The following is a 20,541-nucleotide window of genomic DNA, read 5'->3' on the forward strand; positions in this document are numbered from 1 at the left end:
GTGATTTGCACCCAGCTCTGTGGGGTGCCGTGCACCGTTGGCGCTCTCAGGTGTGCAAGCACTTCCACGTGATTCACAAGAGACTCCAGCCAGGACCTGCTGGGGTCTTTCTGCACTCTTGGCCACAGGAGAATTGCTCTGTTCAGTCAAGAAATGAGTGAAAAGCTCAGAGCTGGCATGTTCGGGGTGGCTTGAGTCTAGCAAGAGGACCCCTGAGCCTAGAAACATTCATAACCACTGATTTAGAGCTCCCATCGCTGCCTTGCAATTTGGGACTGGGGCATGGAAATGCAGATCCAGGTTGCTGTCAATGATGTGGGACAAGCTACAGCCCCAATGGCCAGACCTAGCCCTAAAATACAGGCACGCTGAGAGATTCACTCCAGGAGCTAAGAGGAAAAGGAGCCGAGGCATCACATAACTAGAGCTGGGAGAGGGTTTGGGGGAAAGGTTTAGAATAATTGGAAAACCAATTATTTGCCCAGTTCTAGGCATTGTTCCTACCACACTGTACAGAGCTATTTGCAATTAGTTCTGCAGCTCCCAGTGAAAGCAGCTGCTTATTCTTGGTGTACTGTGAGCTCTCCCCAGAGACTCCCACATCTGGTGTGAATTTGGGTTATTCGATGTGCCACTCCAAGGCTGCCCGCGGGGAGAACCAGCACTAGGCTACAGCAGGCCGGAAAGCAGGTCCCCAAAGCTTTGTAAGACACCCCCGTGCTTCGTTGGGCATTTCCCTCCCTGCCTAATTCTTTATACAGATACTCTGTCCTTTCTGAAAATATCCCGGGGTGCAGAAACTCTTCAAAGCTGGGCCAGACTGGTGACTGTGGAGAAGTCAAACCCTGGTCACCTCACCTGACATGGTTTTTGAACAAATAAAACTTTTCCAATTCGTTTTGGACACAATAGTTTTGTCTCCCAAATTGTTCACATTGAGCTGTAAGGGTTGGGAAGAATGCGTTTCAAACAACAACCCAACCCCCACCCCCCCAAACCAACCCCCCCTCCCAAAAAAAGACTTATTTTTCCAAGAAAACTAAAAAAAAATCTATATTTTTTACTCTTTCAGTTCAGCCAGCAAAGAGGAAAACCAATTATTTGCCCAGTTCTAGGCATTGTTCCTACCACACTATACAGAGGGAAAGGGAACGTCTCACAATACCGAATCCCGGCCATCGCGGGCATTCGAGAGAGCCCCCGGCACCGCGAGCGTCCCAGGACTCAGCAGATCACCAGTGGAAAGTGGCGTGCCAGGGGATGGGTAGGGTCATCCTGTGCTAGCTAACGCTGTCACCCTTTGCCTGTCCTGTTGTGCTGCCCTGCATCTCCCAGCCTGCCTTTAATGACAATTTTGCCGACTTGCTTTCAGACATCACCAGGATCCATCCTTCCACCCAGCCGCTGGACCGGCCTCGCACCCCCGCACCTGTGCACACGCGCTGATGACCTGCTGCATGCAGCGGTGATCTGCACTGTGTGAAGGCCATTTCCCAGCTGGTCTTAGGTCTCTGGACTCTAGAAATCCCTTGTGAAGCTCCTTTCCTGCTCAGGCCAGGTATTTTATTGCCCTGAGCTGCATCACCAAGGACTCCCCGCAGCATCGACAGAGCAAAGCCGTTGCAGGGCGTGAGCACGGGCTGAGGAAGTGCATTGCTATAGTGGGGAAGCCCCAGGGCAGACTAGAGATAAGCCACTTTCTAGGAACAGCGAAATAAAGCCAAAACACAGGTATTCCCGCTGGTCTCTGACCCCTGTGTGGGATCGTGTTGGTTCCTGCGCCCGCTGTCTCAGCGAGGCGTTTGGACACCGGCAGCATTTCCAAGCCAGGACCTTATGTGTCGTTTCAGAGACAAGACACGGGGCAGGACGTGGACCATGCTATTATGTGTCTGGGTTTTGACACGGCACATCCACAGGACTATCTGTAGGTAGATGGTGCTTTCTATCATCTCAGAAAGCGGTGCCAGGCTGGACCGTACGCTTGGAGCAACTGCACTGAGCCGGGTCAGGTGCAAATTCAAACCCCAGCTCCGCGTAAAGCAAAGCACGGTGCTTGCCTAAGACTAAGGGAGCTCCTCCCTTTCAGGCTCTGATCCAGTCTACTTAATCCATGGGAGGCTTCCCATGAACTTCAGCGAGCTTTGGACTATGCCGGTAGTCACGAGAAGGATGGAAGACATGTCCTTCGTCACTGATGGACGCTGCAATTAGTTCTGCAGCTCCCAGTGAAAGCAGCTGCTTATTCTTGGTGTACTGTGAGCTCTCCCCAGAGACTCCCACGTCTGGTGTGAATTTGGGTTATTCGATGTATCGCAAAGTCCTCCACGGACCTGCCGCTCCAAGGCTGCCCGCGGGGAGAACCAGCACTAGGCTACAGCAGGCCGGAAAGCAGGTCCCCAAAGCTTTGTTGGGCATTTCCCTCCCTGCCTAATTCTTTATACAGATACTCTGTCCTTTCTGCCAAACCTGCTGCTGGTTCACCTGGCAAATCCCTTAACACAGCACACCAGACATGACAACTGTGATACGATAATGGACACCCTGCGATATCCCTGCCGGTCAATGATGTCCACAGCGTGGGCTCATTACAGGGCTGCCCGGGTACACGCGCTGCCCGGTCTGCTTGCAGGAGCCCAGGTGTGTGGCCTGTAGCACTAATACTATTTCTAAATATAGATAAGTGACAGTGTAATTCCTCTAATGATCACTGCGCTGCCTCTGTCCTCCCTTGGTCCCGCCTGCAATGCGGCTACACCCACTTTCTGGCTCTCGCCTTCAGAGAGGTTGTCAGCTCTTGGAGCAAGGCCTGGCTTTTGACATGTTTACACGGGTCATGGCCACGCGGGGCTCCACCCGCCCCAATCTGGAGCTGCCATCACGTTAATGAACGCTGGCAAAAAGCCAGAGGATCCTGCCCTTCACATTGCCAATCCTTCAACACCACCGGCTTGCCCAGGAGAGGAGCAGGGTGCACTTGCAAGCTTATGTCAGGTGAGAGCAATGCCAAGCTGTCCGCCGCTCTGCACCTATGGGATGTAGTGATGTGCAATGCCCATCAGAGTTACGGCAAGCGCCTATCTATCCACCCCACTTAGAAAATGAGAATTGAAGACACCTCGGGAGGTCACATCTAGTCCAACCCCCTGCTCCAAGCAGGGCCAGCCCCAACTGCATCGTCCCAACCAAGGCTTTGTCTACCCAGGTCTTAAACACCTCCAAGGATGGAGACTGCGCCACCGCTCTGGGGAGCCTGTTTTACTTCCTAAGGGTCTGGCCAGTTTGAGCTGATGTGATCACAGGTTCAGTAGATCAAAGTCCCCAAAATGTCTAGGAGCCCCCCAACTCCATGAATGCTCTCGAAAAAAGCCTCGCACCTGTGGTCTTGGAAAGCAGAGAAACTCTTAACTCTCCTCTCCTGAAAGCGGGGATTTTATATTTCATCTGCATGTCACCTGGAGTCAAGCGACTCGACCCCAGCTCTGCCGGGACAGCCCAGAGCGTATGAACTGGGGTCACTGCTCCCATGACTATGAAATCAGTTGGGACCCTGTCTATCATCAGGTGCTCTATCAATACCTCTGCACAATCTGACTCTTGTGAGTATGAAAAATGAGAAGAAAAAAAATATTGTTTGCTAAGCTCCTGGCACATACCCTGGTGGATAAGCCAAATGACTAGATGCCCTTTCACAGCTGGGTGGGTTGGCAGCAGGCTTTGCTGAGAGTCCACCCCGACAACCCTGCAACCTGGGGTCTACGCATACAACAGAGCGTGAAAAAAATACATGCCCATTTGGTTACGTGCAGGCAATGCCATATGGTTGTGCGTGCAAGCAGGAGACAGGAAGAAGACTAACAGGCACGAGCAGCCCTGGTGTCACTGCAGTGCCCGGTCTCCGGGGCTCCCCTGTGCCCAGCTCTGTACAAACCCAATCCCTGCCCCAGACTCCTGACACCAATGGTTGGTGGAGCAATTCAGAGCAAAGGCAGTATTTTCCTGCCCAGTACCCAGCACAGTGGGGCTATGTGGGTGCTAACGGAGAAATGCAAGATCCCTTCTGCATTCCCGCTTCCCGCTTTGACTCTTTTTTGATGCCCAGACCACCAAATCATATATTGTAAGGAGAGGTCTGGAGCTGGAAACAGGGCCTCTCGCACTAAAGCCCCAAATCTGCTTCTCCTGTGAGTTATTTGGTGAGAAGTCGTCCGATAAAGAGGCACCATTGCAACGTCAAGCAGCAAGGGAAGACTGGGTGCGATTGGGGCATGCGTGTCAGTCACTAAGAGGTGCCACCCAAGCCCACGACCCGTCTGGCTCTGAATTAGAGTAATTACTTTTATTAGACACTGGGTTCCACCCCCGTGGGAGAGCAATATGTTTTCTGCTCTGCCCCGCTGGGCAGTAACAAGCCAGGTTGGGAGGGGGAAGCCTCTGGCCCCCAGCCCTGCACTTAGAGTATGTCAGTGGCAGGGTCTGCCCTTGGGCAAGTCCCTTACCCTCTCTGCCTCACCTTCTCCACATGCATCCCAGGGATCAGGACCCGGGAGACAAGGTGCAGCCTGACTAAGCAGCTGGCTGCTATCGACGAGCTGCTGCTCCGCGGCTTTGGCAACAAACTCTTTATTCTCTCGCAACAGACAATTAGACCCGTTGTTTGGTTCCCGGGCTGCTGCGTGGCCCCTTGATCTCTCCACTTCTGCCTTTGCCCCTGACAATAAGCTCATTCAGCTGCCAGGCAGGGCAAACCTGGGCCGAGAGTTAACCCGTAGCAGCCTGCCAGCACCGCAGGTGTCAAAAGGGTCTGGCGTGAGAGCTGCGCCCGGCTGCTGAGTCTTCAGTCTGCTCTGGGAAATGCGCGGGTCAGCCGCGGGCACGCACGGGCCCATGCCCACCTGCGCGGGCACACACACATGCACAACGCAGGCCATGTCCCTTACCATCAGAAGAAAGGTGCCCAGCGCCTCGGCCAGCGCCTCCCGGACCAGCTCGTTGCGGACCGTCAGGATCTTCTGAATTTTCTCCAGCATCCTGCGCTCCGCCGTCAGCTTTCAGCCCACCAGGCCCCTGCGGCGAAAGCAGATTTCATGACACGGGACAGCTCCCTTTTGAGCCGGCTCACCCCCCCTCGCCCTCCAACGCCTCCAGTCACTCGATTAAAGATGAACAAACCAACGAAGCAGCAACTAGCCTCAAAGTCCCTTTTTTTTGTTGCTTTTAAACCCTTTTTTTTTTTTCTCTTTGCACCGGTGAACTCCTGGGGGAAGAGGAGGTCGATCAACATGACAAAGGCGCAACATTGCTAGAAGACAAAATAAACTTTGCTCCTCCGTCAGAGTCCGTCCCCATGGAGACAGGGTGATAAACGTCCCAATTGTAGTCCTCGAGCTGCTCTCGTTCTCCGCGGGCGCAGATCAGCCGGCTCCTGTTTTGTGGCACAATGAGCCGCCTGATGCATCGCAAGCGGGCGCCTGTGAATGGACCGAGTCAGGACTGCTCACCTGGGTGTCTTAGCCCCTGTACTGAAACCAGCTCGCGGAGATTTGCCTTTGGCTTTCTTTGAAAACACCCGAGTCCTGCCCCGACTCTGGTGTGGCACCGTGACAGTACTTCAGGGATGCTGGTCGTAGCCGTGTTGGTCTGAGGACCTAGGCAGCTAACATTATTTTGGGTAAATGTGATATCTTTCACTGGACCAACAAAAAGTTGTTCTTTGCAAGCTTTCGGGTGCAAACACCCTTCTTCAGGCAGAGGGAGGATGAAGAAGGGTGTCGGTACCGGAAAGCTTGCAAGGAACCAGTTTTCTCCAACTATAAAAGATATCACATCTACCCAAAGGGCCGTGACCATGGGTGACGAACGCGGCAGCTAGAGATTCACGACAGTCGGATGTTTCTGTCCCAGCACTTCAGGAAGGTGTTTCTTAAGCTCTGTATCTTGGTCGCCTTTCTCTAGGACAACGAGGAGCCAAAAACTGTTGTCTCAGTTTCCTCTGCTCCTCCGTGTCCCATCCACCCTTGGGTGCTCAGACCTCTCGGTGCCCTGAGCACCTAATCCCCTGCCGGGGGCCAGGAAGACACGAGCCTCATAGGCAGACATTCCCTTTACCCGCCTTCCTGACACAGGATCCCTTTCCTCTCATGCTAATACCCTTTGGCTGTTGGATAATCAGCTGTGGGAGCCTGTGGTTTGCATAAGCACAGGGCTTACAAGGCGTGGGACAAGCATGTGGCTCTGGGAAGCAACAAGGAAAACAACCAAGTAAGCCCACCAGTATTGCAGAAACCTGGAAAGGAAGAGACTGACCCCTCTTCCGCAGGACCTAGCACGCGTCCCTGGCCCTGCAGAGTCACGCATCTAAATGACAAGACTCCCACCGCTTCCACCAGGAGACGTTTCTGCAGCCTACAGGATTTCACTGCCAAGAAGTTTCCCTTGATATCCGTGCCAAATTTCCCCTCCCTAAATGCGATCCCCTTGCTCCTTTTTGCACCCCTTTATCACAACGTTCTCATGCCCGCGGCGTTCCCGCCCCCCCCAAACCCCTCTACGGCAGTTATCACATCCTCCTCTTAGTCACCCATTAACCAAATTAAACATATTAACTCCTTTACAGCCCTTCCTTGGAAGTCTGTTTCCAGTTGCTCCATCGTCTTGCTTTCTGCCCTTTCTGCAGGTCGCCGGGCGATGCCCAGGCCTCCTTGCAGAACGCCAGGCCCAGGTGCACGGGGGCTGCACCGGTTTATCACATGACACCAATGCAGACTTCACAGCTCACTATTGCATCGGCAAGCTACACCCATGCACTGGGGTTTCCATCTCGCTGCTACAACCCTTGCTGCAAGGCCTATTGCATCTACCCATCCATACAGTACCTTGCCTCATAGGATGCAGCACAGCTGCCCTGGACAACACTAAGGAAGGAGCCTGTGCAGATTATCTGCTGCATCTCGGCCAGGGAGGGTGTTTTATGCTGAAGGACAAGCCCTCCTCTTTGGAGGGACAGTGTGTTGACATCATTAAGCTGCTTAGCTGAAGAGGTAGTCAACTACAAGCCGCCTGGGATATTAAAGACCATTTAATCAAGAAGAATGATAATCACACGGCTGCGCAGGGCGTTCCTGCCAGCACTTTGGGGTGTTTACCTCCCTAGCACGGAGATGATCCTGTGCCTGGAGGAGGAGTGGTGGCCAAGAGGGCAAAGAGTGCCCAGAGGAGATCCTCCCAGCTTCACGTGTCTCTTGCTAGCTGTGCAATATCCCCACTTCCCCATACTGCGAGTGGGTGTACAAAGGGCTGAGAGGAGACGTGATTTCCAGCACATGCCGTCTTTCTGACATCATCACGCTGCTGCATGGGGGATCTCACAGCATTTCTAACACGAACTCAGACACGAGTGGGTCTGTGCTCCTGCCAGGCTCTGCTAACAGCTCGTCATTTTCTTTTGAGTCCAAATCAATGGGTGCTCATCTTGCTGGGATCCTATGACCCCAGCTGACTTCCTGCCCTTTGGGCGGGGGGCTGGACTCGATGATCTCCCGAGGTCCCTTCCAGCCCTAATGTCTATGAAATATGAAATCTATGAAATCATAGCAAATCAGACTGGAAAGGCTCTTGGGAAGTCAACGAATCCAGTGCCCTGCTCAGAGCAGGACCGTGCCTGTCTAAATATCCCGGATGAAAACACGCGTCTAAACCTGCACTTAAAAATATCCCCGTGACAGATTCCCTGACGTGGGAAAAAGAGCTGTGACCTCCGGAGCGAGCCGAGAAAGGAAGTGGCTGGGGTGGACCCAGAAGTGTCAGCCAGGAGCTGAGTCTCTATCGGCACAGATGCTTTTACGACCCGGGTCAAAGAGCAGGCGGCGTCACCCGGGGTGTGGCACAGACGAGGAGTCATACCCCCCAAAAAGGGACGGTCATTAACTCTTTCCCTGTGGGGACAGATGGCAAACGCCCCAGAACGACAGAACAACCCCAAACAGCATTGCTGCGTGGAGACGTGCTGGAAAAGAGGAGGAAGACACCCCCCGCATCCATCGCTTTACCACCCACCTCTTTTGTGCCGGTTGCGGGAGCGCCAACGACCGGCCTGCCAAAATCCCACACTTTACGCCTCAATTCTTCCCTCCTAGTGGGTCAGCTGGAGGCTGGCGTGTTCGCCGGGGGCATGCACCGGCCTTTCCCGTTCACCGGTCAAGGATGCATATCAACGGGCAGGGCGCCAGGTGGTTCTACAAGGCGATGACCACCTTTATCCCTGGGCCTCAATAAGGGGACCCCGAGTAACCCAGCAGGTCCCCGGACCTCCCAAAATTTCAGCATCGCTCCCGTCTCCTTCCTCAGACCCCCGTGGCAGCAGTGCCGGCTGGGCGGCGCGGCTGGTCCGTGCCTGCCGTCCTGTCTCTAGCTCCCCACGTGCCCCCTTTTCTGCCTGGCTGCAACCTTTGCACCCCTCCAGGCCTGCGGTCTCTTGGCTTCATCTCAGTCCCCTACTGCATGGCCGGCTCCTGTCCCGGGGCCGTTATCTCCGGAAGGACAAAGGGCTGCCCCCCCCCCCCCCGAGTTGCTTCGGCCTTCCTCGCCGCCGTCTTTGTGCTAAAATGGGGACCTCCCTCCCCCTCGGCCAAACCGGCCGCGCCGGCGGCCTTGGGGTCGGGGCCCTTGGCTCCGGGCGGGAATCGCGTCTCTGCTGTTTCACCTGCTCGGCCCCCGGCTCCGAGTGCCACTGCCTCGAGGCGCCGCGTCCCGCACCGTCGCCGCCGAGCCCGTCGCCGCGATGCCCCGCCGGGAACTCCCGGGGCGCCTACCGGCCGTTCCGGGCTCTGGAAGTTTCCATGAGCGTCGTCCTTCCGGAGGCGACCGCTGCTGGCCTCCTCCCGTGTCATCTCTTCCTCTTTCTGCCTATAAGTCACTCCTCCGGAGCACGCAAGGGAGGTCGCCACGGCTTTGCTTCAACCACTTCCCCCCCGGCGGCTTCCTCTTCGAAGCCGGGGGTTAGAAGGGTTCGTCCCGTCCAACTCCCCGCACGAATGCGGGATGCGCTGTTTCTACCCCACTGCAGGCACAGCAATGTCCAGCTCGACGACCTGCACTGAAGGAGATTATAACTTCCCTGCTGGCCTGCTGCACCGACGGTAAGGACGTCTGGGGGGATTTTTCCCCCCGGGTTTTAAATCGACGTCGGTGTTGGTGCAATTTAACCACCCTCTGCAGCAAGGGAGGGTAGTTGTTCTCTCTTTTTGCTGCATGGCGGCCTTTAGATACTTCGAAGCTGCTCTCATCTCTCCCCTTATGCCAAATTACCTGGAAACAACCTGGAGAAGAGACCTCACAGCGCTTCTCACACTGACCGAGATGTTCGTTAGTCTGTGCTCCTGCCCATATCGGTGCTAAGAAAGCTTCATTTTTTTTTTAGAAAAACAGGGCTGACTCCTTTGTGTAACAGGAGCAGCATCCAAGGAGTCGGGTCCAATATGCTTCTCTGCAGGAGCTTCCAGCATGATGCCGCAGGTCCCAAGTGAGCTCGACTGTCTCTTCCTCCCTGAGCCACGGACATAAAGGCTGGTGAGTTTGCCCGCTCCGCTCTGTCTGAGAAGGAGGCCTTTGGAGGACGGCTCGGTGGACTGTCTGCAGTGAAGTCAGAGAGAGAGAGCAGGTCACAGATGGGATGGACTTGCTAATGTTAACCAAAACCAGTCCGGGGAGTGGAACAGGGCCTGTGAAGTGGGAGAGGAAGAATCCCGTTCCTGATTAACCCTGTTCCCTTCTCTTTTCTTTGGGGCTAAGCACAGTCAAAAAGCCCGAGGCTGAATCGATTCAGTCTCCGCAGGTCAGTCTAAGCTGCATAGATTGAGCCGATAAGCAAGTGAACGGACATTCACTTTTGATTCCAGCAATGCAGCCATGTGCCTGCAGTGGCCCAGGCCAGGAGCCAGGGGGTGCTAAAGCACGCCTCCTTGCTGGGCGGGAGCGGACAGCTTGGGCCAGGGCTAGCCCAGCCACCCACCCTGCAAGGGAGGGTTTTGCAGGGGAGGTACAAAGCATCCTGGGATGCTGGGGGAATGTGAGTTAACTTGAATCTGGAGGGGATCTGGGACAGAAGTTCAACAAACCAGTTTACCCTAGCTCAGTAAAATCTGATACTACATCCATCCAGGTTTATCTTATACCACTCTCGGCCATTTTGGAAGCAGTTTACATGCGCTGAACTTCTGTTGCATTGCAGATTTGAACTGGTTTCTGACCACTTATACCGGTTTAGGTGTAATTTCTGTCCCTAGCCTGGAGGGCCAGTTGTGAATGGGTTTCAGGCACAAGCGAGGCCATTTTGATCTGCAGTACTCCAGAAGAGGTGTCACATGCAGCGTGGGAGAATTGGTACCACTTGACGTGGGATGCTCTGTTACAGCAAGGGCGGGTGGTGGAAAAACATTTCAGTTCATGAAGCAAGGCTCGGGCGCTTTGACGGTGATACGATAATGAAGGCAGTGGCTGACAGACAGGGCCAGGGCCCTCCAGCAGCACACACTTAAATTTGCTTTTCAAGTCCTCCCAGCACACTACTTTTTTAAAGCCGCCTTGACAAAACGCTCTGTGCTTCCTTAGACTGTAAATCTCAGGCCTCTCCATGGATGTCAGCAGGGTCACTCCAGATTTAACCCATGCAACCAAAGCAGAATAACACAGGCCCTAATTCCTGCCCCTAAAGAGCTTACGATCTAAAGTCGGATGCAGTTCAATTCCCCTGCCCCCTGGTGCAACGTCAAATAATCCCATTGCAATAAACTGATCGTGGTCCCTCTGCAACCCCGCTCGCATTGTGTGCGCCAGTCCTGGCCCATGGGGACTATGACAGGATGTCTCTAAAAAAGCATCAAGCTGAGGGCCCTTCACACATGGTTCAGTTTCAGTCTGTCTGTCCCATGTGAGTTGCTGGGACTCTTTTGCAAGGGAAGGCCTATTTCTACCGATCCATGCTCCAGGAGAGATATTTCTAGGTTTTTTTGGGCTGAGTTTACCCCATATGCTCCCATGTGAGCATTTCTCCATTACAATAATGGAGGGTCACAGGGAAGATATCACATCAAGTATTTCTCCAGGGAGTAGTACCCACACACTGGGAGTCTCCAATTTCTTTGTGTAGGAAATCAAGTAACAAAATCCCCCTTGCTCACAGCATTTGCTCTCATTGGGTCACTTCCAAGTTAATATTCAGCATCTCCGAGGTTTGAACCAGGCTGGGGAAAAACAGAGCTATTTCTGGCTGCACATCAGAAAAAGGTTTTGTAAGAAAGTCCCTCCAACCTGTAAAAATTAAACCAGGATTTCAGCAAGCCAGCCATAGGCCAGCCCCTCCATAGCTAGAATGGAAATGGGTTCCCAGAGGAAGGCTGCTTGTGCCCGCACAGCTTTGCAAAGCCGTATGTTTGCAGAAAGATGAGCTCAATATGAGTTTGATGCTCTGGTTGGAAGGGATCTCCAGGGTCATACAGATAGGATATAGTATTCCTGTACTGTCACACAAAAGCCTGTCCGTCCACATTTCCCACTGAAATCAACTGCACTTGGACTTCAGTGACGGACAACTGGGCAAAATGATGTTCCCCACTAGTTACATTGAGAAGACCGAGGGGGATTGAATAGCAGCCGTCACCTCCCTGCAGGGGGGCTGCAAAGAGGATGGAGCGGGGCTGGTCTCAGTGGGGGCGGATGACAGGACAAGGAGCAATGGGCTCCAGTTGCACAAAAGGAAGTGCAGGTTAGATATAAGGAAAAAATTTCTCATGGGGGGGTAGTAAAGCACTGAAACAGGTTACCCAGAGAGATGGTGGAGTCTACATCCTTGGAGGTTTTTAAGACCTGGCTAGACAAAGCCTTGGCTGGGGTGATATAGCTGGGGCTGGTCCTGTTTTGAGCAGGGGATTGGACTCGATGACCTCCTGACATCCCTTCCAACCTTCATTTTCTGCAACACTATGGTTCTACATTCAGTAGGGTCCCTTATGTTTCTAAAGCACCATTCATCCACAAGACCCCAACGTGAATAAGGGGCACATCCATAAATGTTGGTGCCAGGGGATTAGACTCTGACCAGGAGACCTGGCTTTGCATTGCATGGCAGCAGTCATTTCACCTCACTACATAAATAATTGGGATGAACTGTACAAGGAGCTAAGCAGAGCTAAGCGTGACTGGATTTATATCCTCTGACTTTCGAGCAGGGCCTGGGCAGCACAGCCAGCCTGGCAACGCTGCCATAATGGCTGGTCTACAGATGGCCATTACAAGTAAGTCTATCTTGCCTCTCCTTTCACACAAGGGCAGCAGAGGGTGGTGGATGCATGAGGAAGCAATGCCAGCTCCACCCATCAGCTCCCTTTCTCCCCTCTCTGAGTTAAGCAACCAGTGACAAATATTGTTTTTTACCCGGTTGTCCAGCCACCAACATCCATCCTGCATATAGAAGGTTGTAGATCAAGGTGTCAGTGTGCTTTACTCATGTCACTAAGCTACAATTTGTTTGGCCTCCAAAGTATAAGGAGTGGACCAGCTTGCTAAGGCTGGGAGCCAACTCCAGCATGAGACCCAGATGACACCCTGACTGCTTGAGCGGGTGCTGCCGGTGCTTAGGGCACCCATCCACAACCAACGTGATGGTCACTGGTGGTAACAGGCCAGGCCTTGAGCTCAACCAGGCAGGTGGAGCTGTCCTCCCTTGAGGTTGTCCCACCATGAGGAATACCCCTCTGCCCGACGCTGCTCTTGCTACTGCACAGGCTCTAGGGCATGTTTGTACAGCTGTCTCCTGAGACCCCGCGTTTTTCAAAACTGTTCTCCCCAGCAGCTGCATCCCTTCATCTCTCCAAATCCCCCCTGGGCTCAGATCTCTCCCCAAAGAGCTCAGGGTTAAGATGAACTTTAGGCAGGGAAAAATCCCAGCTCGTATTAAGACTTTAATATGAAGCAAAAATAATGTTTTCCAGGGAGCCAGGAAGATGGTGAACAGCTGAAGCATCTCTCCTGATCCTTTGCTGGGGTCTTGGTCTCTCCAGCTTCCCCTTCACTTGTCATCCCTTCCTGTCTCAGCCTTGACCTTGCTTCTAATGAAGACAACAATGATTTTGAGGGCTCGGTCTCATAAAGCTGTCAGTTCCCCCTTAAAAGCTACTGGCTGTCCTCGATCGGCAGAGAGGACCAACTTGCCGAAGCTTCTCCTTCAGTTACAAACTTCTCAGGACCTCCTGCCCTTGGAGGGAGCCAGTGAAGATGCAGCGATGTGACCAAGGACATGCAGAGAGTCTTTGACAGAGGCAGGAAGCAAGCTCTAGCCTCCCAGCTCCCTGACAACTGGTCTTAACCCCAAAAGCCTCCTTCTGCTCATGTCTTCACTGGCATTTTACTTATCTCCCAAGAAGAGACAGGTCCCACCATGATATGAACTGCTGGCCCCAATCCCATTACTAGAGAGATGAGTGGTTTCAGGCCTGTTCCCACTGCTGCCTTTCCCCCCCTCTCCTTGCTACATTCTCCACCTGAAGGACGTGAAACAAGGTGGTTGCCGAGTCCCGGTGCTGATAGCACCTGACGACCCAGGAAGTGGAAGTGAAGGGTCAGATGACCCACAGTCCACTATATAAGCCCAAGCTTTAGACCAGAAAGGGGCAGTCTGGCAAAGGGAGACACTAGGGACAGAACCATCCTGGGACATTGCTGTGCCTGGAGATGGGCAGTGTTATTTTGGAGCTCTTCATCTTATTTCCCAGAGGATCGGATTGTGGCTGAAGGGGAGGCAGAGACCACTGAAAGGCGTGCCTATGAACACCCCAAACTCAAAGCTCAGCCAAGCAGGCAGAGTAGGAGTGAGTACAATTTGGGACCGCTAGTTTTCAACAAGGCGCATATCATGAGTTTTGGAGGTCACAAAGTGTGACCCAAAGTTAAGCTAGGAGCCAGCAGCCCTGAATAGTGGGTTCTCAACTTGAAGGCTCAACCAAAGCAAAAGTGGGACAGGCCAGGGAGCTCTGGACCAGATAAGGGCCCATTTCTGTAAAGCGTGCCTAGCTCCTACTGAGTTTACATCAAGACGTGGCAAGCAAGAAGACTAAAAGGGAGTGGACGGAGGGCACAGAGAGTGGAAAGCTCATCGTGACGCCCGTGGAGTGCCTACACCTGCTCACACAAAGGCTATACTAGATGTCAGTCGCCCTACAGTGAAGAAGACCCATTTCCTTTGCTGGTGTAGATGCAGCCTCAGGTCAAGCAACGGACTCTCGGTGTGGAAGGTCCCACATCAGTCATACCCAAGTAGTGACGCTGGTGCCAACACCTACGGCACTTTGGGGGAGCTGGGCAAAGCTTTACTCCTCCACGCTCTGTATGACTGCTCCTCTGAAGGCAGAGATTGCATAGGAACCAGTCCTGCTGCAGCGGTTTCATGGGATTGGGCCACAGACAATATTCTCCCATCTGGTTTCACATCAGAGCTGTCTCCTCTGCCCCCCGGAGCTCATTTTCCACTCAATCGCTCCTCATCAAAGCTGTAAATGTTACTGTGTCACTGCGAGGCCAGGCTTCTTCCCATAAAACATTAACTCTGCTCACCCGAGTGTCTCAGAAGCAGCATTCCCTGGTACCAGAGGTGCTCATGAACTCTGAAGATAAAAGAGTTATGGGGCTGGTCCCAGCCCTGGGCTCTATGTCATGACACCCCTTTCACCCCCATGTCTCCTATACGACCCCTTCGGGGAACGCAGAGACTCGTCCTGGGCAAGCAGTGGCTGCAGGGGGGCAGGCAGGATGCAAAGCTGTGTCTCGTGCTCATGGCTTTCTGAGGAAGGAGCTATACAGCTGCTGGGTACTCTCGACTACTGTAGGCTGCGGGGAGGGAACAGCGCTCAGCACCAGCAGGACTAGGCTCTCAATTGACAAGAAACACAGGAACGTGTTGGGGGAACGCGGCAGTGCCCGTGCATCAGGCCTTGGTGTGGAAGCCTCTGTGATGTGGGGATTTTTCTTTCACTGATGAGCAGATTTAGCAGATCTGATTTCCTCCACCCACTCTCCTCAAACCTTGCTTCCTCCCGTGGCCTAGTAATCCCAACGTTGCCCTCCATGAAGGGTGACTCATGGGACACATGTTGAACCCCACAGCTTTGCTTGAGCCCAGTGGTTCTCATTCACATTCCTCTCGAGGGTACCACACGCTGTAAGATGTGCACACATGATCACAGGATAAACGCTAAGATTTCAAACAGGGACTCAGGTGTTAAAGCTGTTCTGACTGATTGTGGTCTTCCTGAGTTCATTGCAACAGAAGAATTGCTCTAGTACTTTTCTGCAGTCAAAGAGCAAGTGAAAATGAAGAACTGGCATTTTCCAAGGGATACTTTGAGTCTGGCAGAGGTGCCTTGCCTCTACAAAGGTTGAAAACCACTGCTTTAGTGTCATTCATCACGTGTCCCTCATCTCCGTGATGCCTGTCCAGATCACAGCTCTTTGGGGCAGGAAGCTTGTTTTACTTGCCACTATGCTGTCCTGTACATACTTGGAGCTACAAAACTACAGCCTTTCTTATTATCACACTGGGATCTCGTTTGTGGCCTTGAAAAGTGCTGGTGAAAGATGGGAAGCCCTGAAGATCTCAAAGTTCAACCGTGGGTAATTTGGTTTTAATAAGTCAACAGGTTTTTACTGGTATCCACCAAACTCCTCCTACCGCCATCAGAGGGCAAGTCACCTTGGTTTGGGACAGAAGTTGCATGAATTGTTGCATCAATCAGTTAAGTCTGATCTGATACTACATTCAACCAGGTTTATCTCAAACTGGTTTTGGTCATTTTGAAACTGGTTTATGTGCACTGAACTTATGTTCAGTTTAAACCAGTTTCTGATCACTTAAACCAGTTTATGTGTAACGTCTTGTCCGTAGCCCTTCTGTCCAGCCTGGCTTGGTCCTCGCTGCAGGCTCATCTCAGCTGCAGGCTTGGTAAGCTGTTACAGATGTCTGGAGAGATGGAAAGCTCATGGGATTTCATTTAGCCTGAGTGGAGCTGCTTTCAATTAATAATTGAAACAGACCCAGGAAGAGAAGCAGGGGGAGAACTTCCGCCTCCAACCAGAAAGGTTTGCCCTGTCTGGATAAAACTCCCCTTTGCTAACACTGGCACCATCTTCACCCCTGGGAATCACCCCTGCGGGGGATGCGGGGGCCCAGCCTGCTGAAAGAGAGACATCAACATCCAGGAAAGGTCTCTTATGACAGTCCTGATGCACAGAGCAATTGGTGGGGAAGGAGATGGGTGGGTGATCACTGATCATGGGGCTTTCACCTCTGTTCAGCCAGTTTGAAACCCGTCCCAGTGGTCAGGGGTCAAACGCTATGGCAATTTAGCAGCATCCAACAGACAGCAAGTGCCCAGCACGCGATGATGCTAAGTGGACATCTCAGCAGGGAGGCCCAAGAGCGAGCTGTCCCCGGGGGCTGAACTTGCCTTTCCCTCTCCACTGTCGGGGCTGTGAGAAGTTGCTGTGGAAAGCCCTTGCAGTGCTGGCATCTCTTCTCTTAAAACCAGCCGCCTGTGTCCTCAAAGGTAGCGGCTCTCCCTTTCCCCTGGCTGTTGCTGCTGTTGTTTCTCTGTTGTACACCTGACTTTTGGAAGAGATGTAAAACCTCTAGTTATTGTGGTGAGGAAGGACCCTTTTCAAGGAGCAGATTATCCCACCAGCACCTCTGCCTGGGGTCTGGGCACCATCCCCTGAAGGATGAAACATTAACTGTTGGGGGAGGTAGGATCCAGGCTCATCAGTCCATTGGCCAGACCTGGTGTTAAAATTCCTGTTGCTGGACCAGCCTCCTCATGTCCATCTGGACCTACTGTATATAATGACTTTCCCTGGGACCAGATAAGCTCGGGGGGAGAGGGGGTGTCTATTGATACCTCTTGGTTTAAAGGCAGTGAGGCCATGTCAACATTAAGCTTATCTTCTGAAGGCTGCCTACAGCTCATAGACTTAACATCTTAGAAAATGTGGGTGGGAAGGGACCTCAGGGGGTCGCATCTAGCCCAACCCCGTGGTCAGAGCAGGACCAGCCCCAACTGCATCATCCCAGCCAAGGCTTTGTCTACCCGGGTCTTCAAAACCTCCAAGGATGGAGACTGCACCGCCTCTCTGGGGAGCCTGCTCCAGTGCTTCACCGCCCTTCTTGTGAGAGTTTTTCTTCCTAATATCCAACCTCAACTTCCCTTGCTGCAACTGGAGCCCATTGCTCCTTGTCCTGTCATCTGCCCCCACTGAGAAGAGTCCAGCTCCATGCTCTTTGCAGCCCCCCGGCAGGGAGGTGAAGGCTGCTGTTCAATCCCCCTCGGTCTTCTCTTCTGCAGACTCAATAAACCCATTTCCCTCAGCCTCTCCTCCCCAGTCATATCCCCCACTTCCCAAACCATTTTCCTTGCCCTCCACTGGACTCTCTCCAATGCATCCCCATCCTTTCTGTAGTGGGGGCCCACAGCCGGACACAGATGTGGCCTCCCCAGTGCTGAACAGAGGGGAAGGACCACTGCCCTGGATCTGCTGGCGACACCCCTACCAGTGCAGCTCGGGATGCTGGTGGCCTCCTTGGCTATAAGGGCGCACTGCCGGCTCCTGTTCAGCTTAATTTATGTACATACCCTCCACCCATATTGTCCACTGCAACCCCCAGGTCTTTTTCTGCTGTGAAAAAGCTTGCATAAATTAAGTTTGTTTATGTTACGGGGGGGCAGGGGGGGTGCACATGAGTCACAGGTGCCACCTCACGGGTGGCCCACGGAGGGCCGCGCTACACCCGTTTCCCTACACCCGGTCCCCTGTTACAGTTCCCCTTCTCAGGCCACCCCCACTCTCCCTGCCATACCATGATGGCAAAATGAATACATTAGTTAATGTATTAAATAATACATGAATGTATTAATTACATACATTAGGGGAGGCTGCCTGGAGTTCGTGCCTTGCCCAGCCCTGCTCATTCGGCTGCCAGCTGACTCAGCCCTGGCCGTGGCAGGGCTCCCCCGTAACCATTTGTCCAGGCTCCCCTGACCCAGTCTCTCTCTCTCTGGGGTCTGGGCCTAGCTGCCCACCAGGTCCCCAACCCCACTGGGGTCGACTGGGGCCTCGGCCCCTCACGATATGGGGGGAGGGTCTCTGGGACCCTTCCCCTGAACCCCTTCTCTCTGGTCCTCTGTTCAGGCCTCAACCCCACCGGTGCCTGATCGTCAGCCCTTGGCCCCAAGCACAGCCCACCCCCCCAAGGCTTCTCTAGGATCACACGCTGGCCCCTGAGCCCCTCCTGTGCCTGGCGGTTGGCCCCTCACCCCCCCAGGCACATCCCCTTTAGGTCTCCTCCCTCTGCCCCTCCACCCTTCGGACACGTGCCCCCCTAGACCTCGCTAGGCTCATGCCTGGATCTTGGCTTTCTCAGCCTTGCCCCTGCTTGCTCTGCCTACCCCTTTTGCAGGGTGGCTGCCTCATCCCTTACGGACACAACCTGGTCCTACAGTCTAATATAAACCCCAAACAACAGCAAACGAAACGTAGACTCATCTCCCACCTATGTAGCCCACCTGTACACTCCAGACTCAGGCCTATATGGCCCTCGCTCCTTCGTCTGCCAGTCACCCCGCCTGGCTGGTTGCTAATAGGGTCTAAATCCTCGTTCCCTGTTCAGCAGACAAGGGTTCATCTGTCTGCAGGCTGGGCCCTGCAGCCCTTTCAGCTGAGCTCCCTGCAGGCTGCACCCACAATGCCACTCCTTTCTCCCTTCCTCCAAGTAACATGGGGATAAGGGTCCTCTGTTACAGTGTAAATGTGCATATCATATTATATATCATATTATATATTGCAATAATATAATATAATGCAGTGCAATTCAATAGTACAGTATTGTATAGCTGAGTAGAGAACAGTATGATAAAATGCAATGTGATGCAATGTAATATCCCTGAACTTCTGCTGCCCCCTGGCTAAGATGATGTCCGGTACTGTCATTATTTAGACACTAATTAAAAAAGAAATCATATGTGTGTGTGTGGCACCTGAGACACACAAACACCCCCCCCATGCATGCACACACCATGTAACATAAACAAGCCTAACTTATGTACGCGTTTTCACAGCAAGGCCACGAGGAGGCAGCCAAACCCTACGGCAGACCTAAGAGGTTCCCTGCTGGCATCAGAGAAGAGTTAGCAGCCTGTATTTATTTTTTTTAAATGCACGTATTCATTTAAACATGCATGTGCTGATTTAAAAGACTGCGTATTTATTTTGCGGTTACACCTGACGGACGCAGCTGTGGTCTGTAGCCTACGGCTCGTTGTGCTTGGCGCTCTCCAAACAGAGACTGTCATGCCCCTGGCTAGCAGAGGTGACAGTCTGTGCATCAGAGAGCAAGGCGATGCAGAGATGTAAGGGCAGTTCAGGTCACTGGCCCTGAGCTGGCGTGGGTACCGGCAGCAATGCGACTATGGCAGCAAGGCCTGCCCTGGGCCCGGGGCAAGTGCTAGCAACAGCCCAGCCAGCTCATTCAAAACTCAGCTAGGAACAGCTACAGCCCAGTTGCGAGGACACTGCTGGACTGCAGGGCAAGCTCCCCCCGAAAGCTATGGGGGCAGTACGCGAACGGCTGCCCTCTAAGCCCCATCATCTCCCAGCTGGCTCTGGAGCCCCTCGGTGATCACGGGGGAGCACGGCCCGGGGGGGTTCACAAACATGCTGGCCTCTGCGGAGGATGCAGTGCTCCTTGCAAAGAGGCCTAATGAACTCCGGAAGATGCTGGACACCAGCTCTGAGGCGGCTGCTCAGGCTGGGGCTGTGGTTCAATGCGTCCCAGTGTGCCTCACTGCGCAGGGACTGCTGAGCGAGAAACTGTTATGACCCCTCTCATCGTGATGCAGGATAAGACCAGGCGCCAAGAGAGCCAGCTCTGTGCAAGGAAGAGACCGTCTCTAGAGAGTACATCGATATTATCCAGCAGGTAGCCTATCGAGAAAAAGGCAGACATGGAGCAAACTGGCTGCCCCGGTGCACCCTCCCTCTCTGGATTAGTCTGAGTTTTGTCCTTCTCTGTCCACAGAGAAACCACTCCGCCCTCGCGACTTCCCAGTCGTCCGGGAAGCACTATCCGCACTCAAAAGACCAGGAACCAGAACACGTCCTTCAAAGGCCAAGTTTCTTCTCCGTCCCTTCCCTTTGACTCGAGCCACAAGCATCGCGGATGCCTCTGAGCAGCCTGGGCATCTCCAGGCAGGCGGTACCTCCACTGACAGCGACATCACATCCTCGCGTGCAGAGGAGGAAGCTGCTTTGTCCCCAACTACCCATCCACTGCCTTAATCTCGTGCAGCAGCTATGCCATCTGCTTCTAGCCCTCTGCTTCTCGTGTGTGCCCATCGGTGGCTGTCTCCACTTCTCTCGCCCCTTCCGGTTTTCTCACCCACGTGCTCACCATCCCACCTTGTTTGCACCGACTCCTCTCTTTCTACTTCCCATCTGCCTACCAAA

At 53.4% G+C, this 20,541-nt stretch overlaps 1 protein-coding gene across 1 annotated transcript in view; it reads right to left on the minus strand.

Moving 5' to 3' along the window:
* The window catches only part of LOC109307768 (aquaporin-7-like), a 33,396-nt gene that overhangs the window by 10,613 nt on the left and 2,242 nt on the right, over positions 1–20,541 (minus strand). Inside the window, exon 2 of the mRNA XM_019531840.1 lies at positions 4,941–5,067. Coding sequence (XP_019387385.1) covers positions 4,941–5,030 — 90 coding nt within the window. The 5' untranslated portion in view covers positions 5,031–5,067. The remainder of the gene's footprint in view (positions 1–4,940; positions 5,068–20,541) is intronic.

This window comes from Crocodylus porosus, unplaced genomic scaffold, assembly GCF_001723895.1.
Source record: "Crocodylus porosus isolate Cpor-Errol unplaced genomic scaffold, CroPor_comp1, whole genome shotgun sequence".
Taxonomy (NCBI): Eukaryota; Metazoa; Chordata; order Crocodylia; family Crocodylidae; genus Crocodylus; species Crocodylus porosus.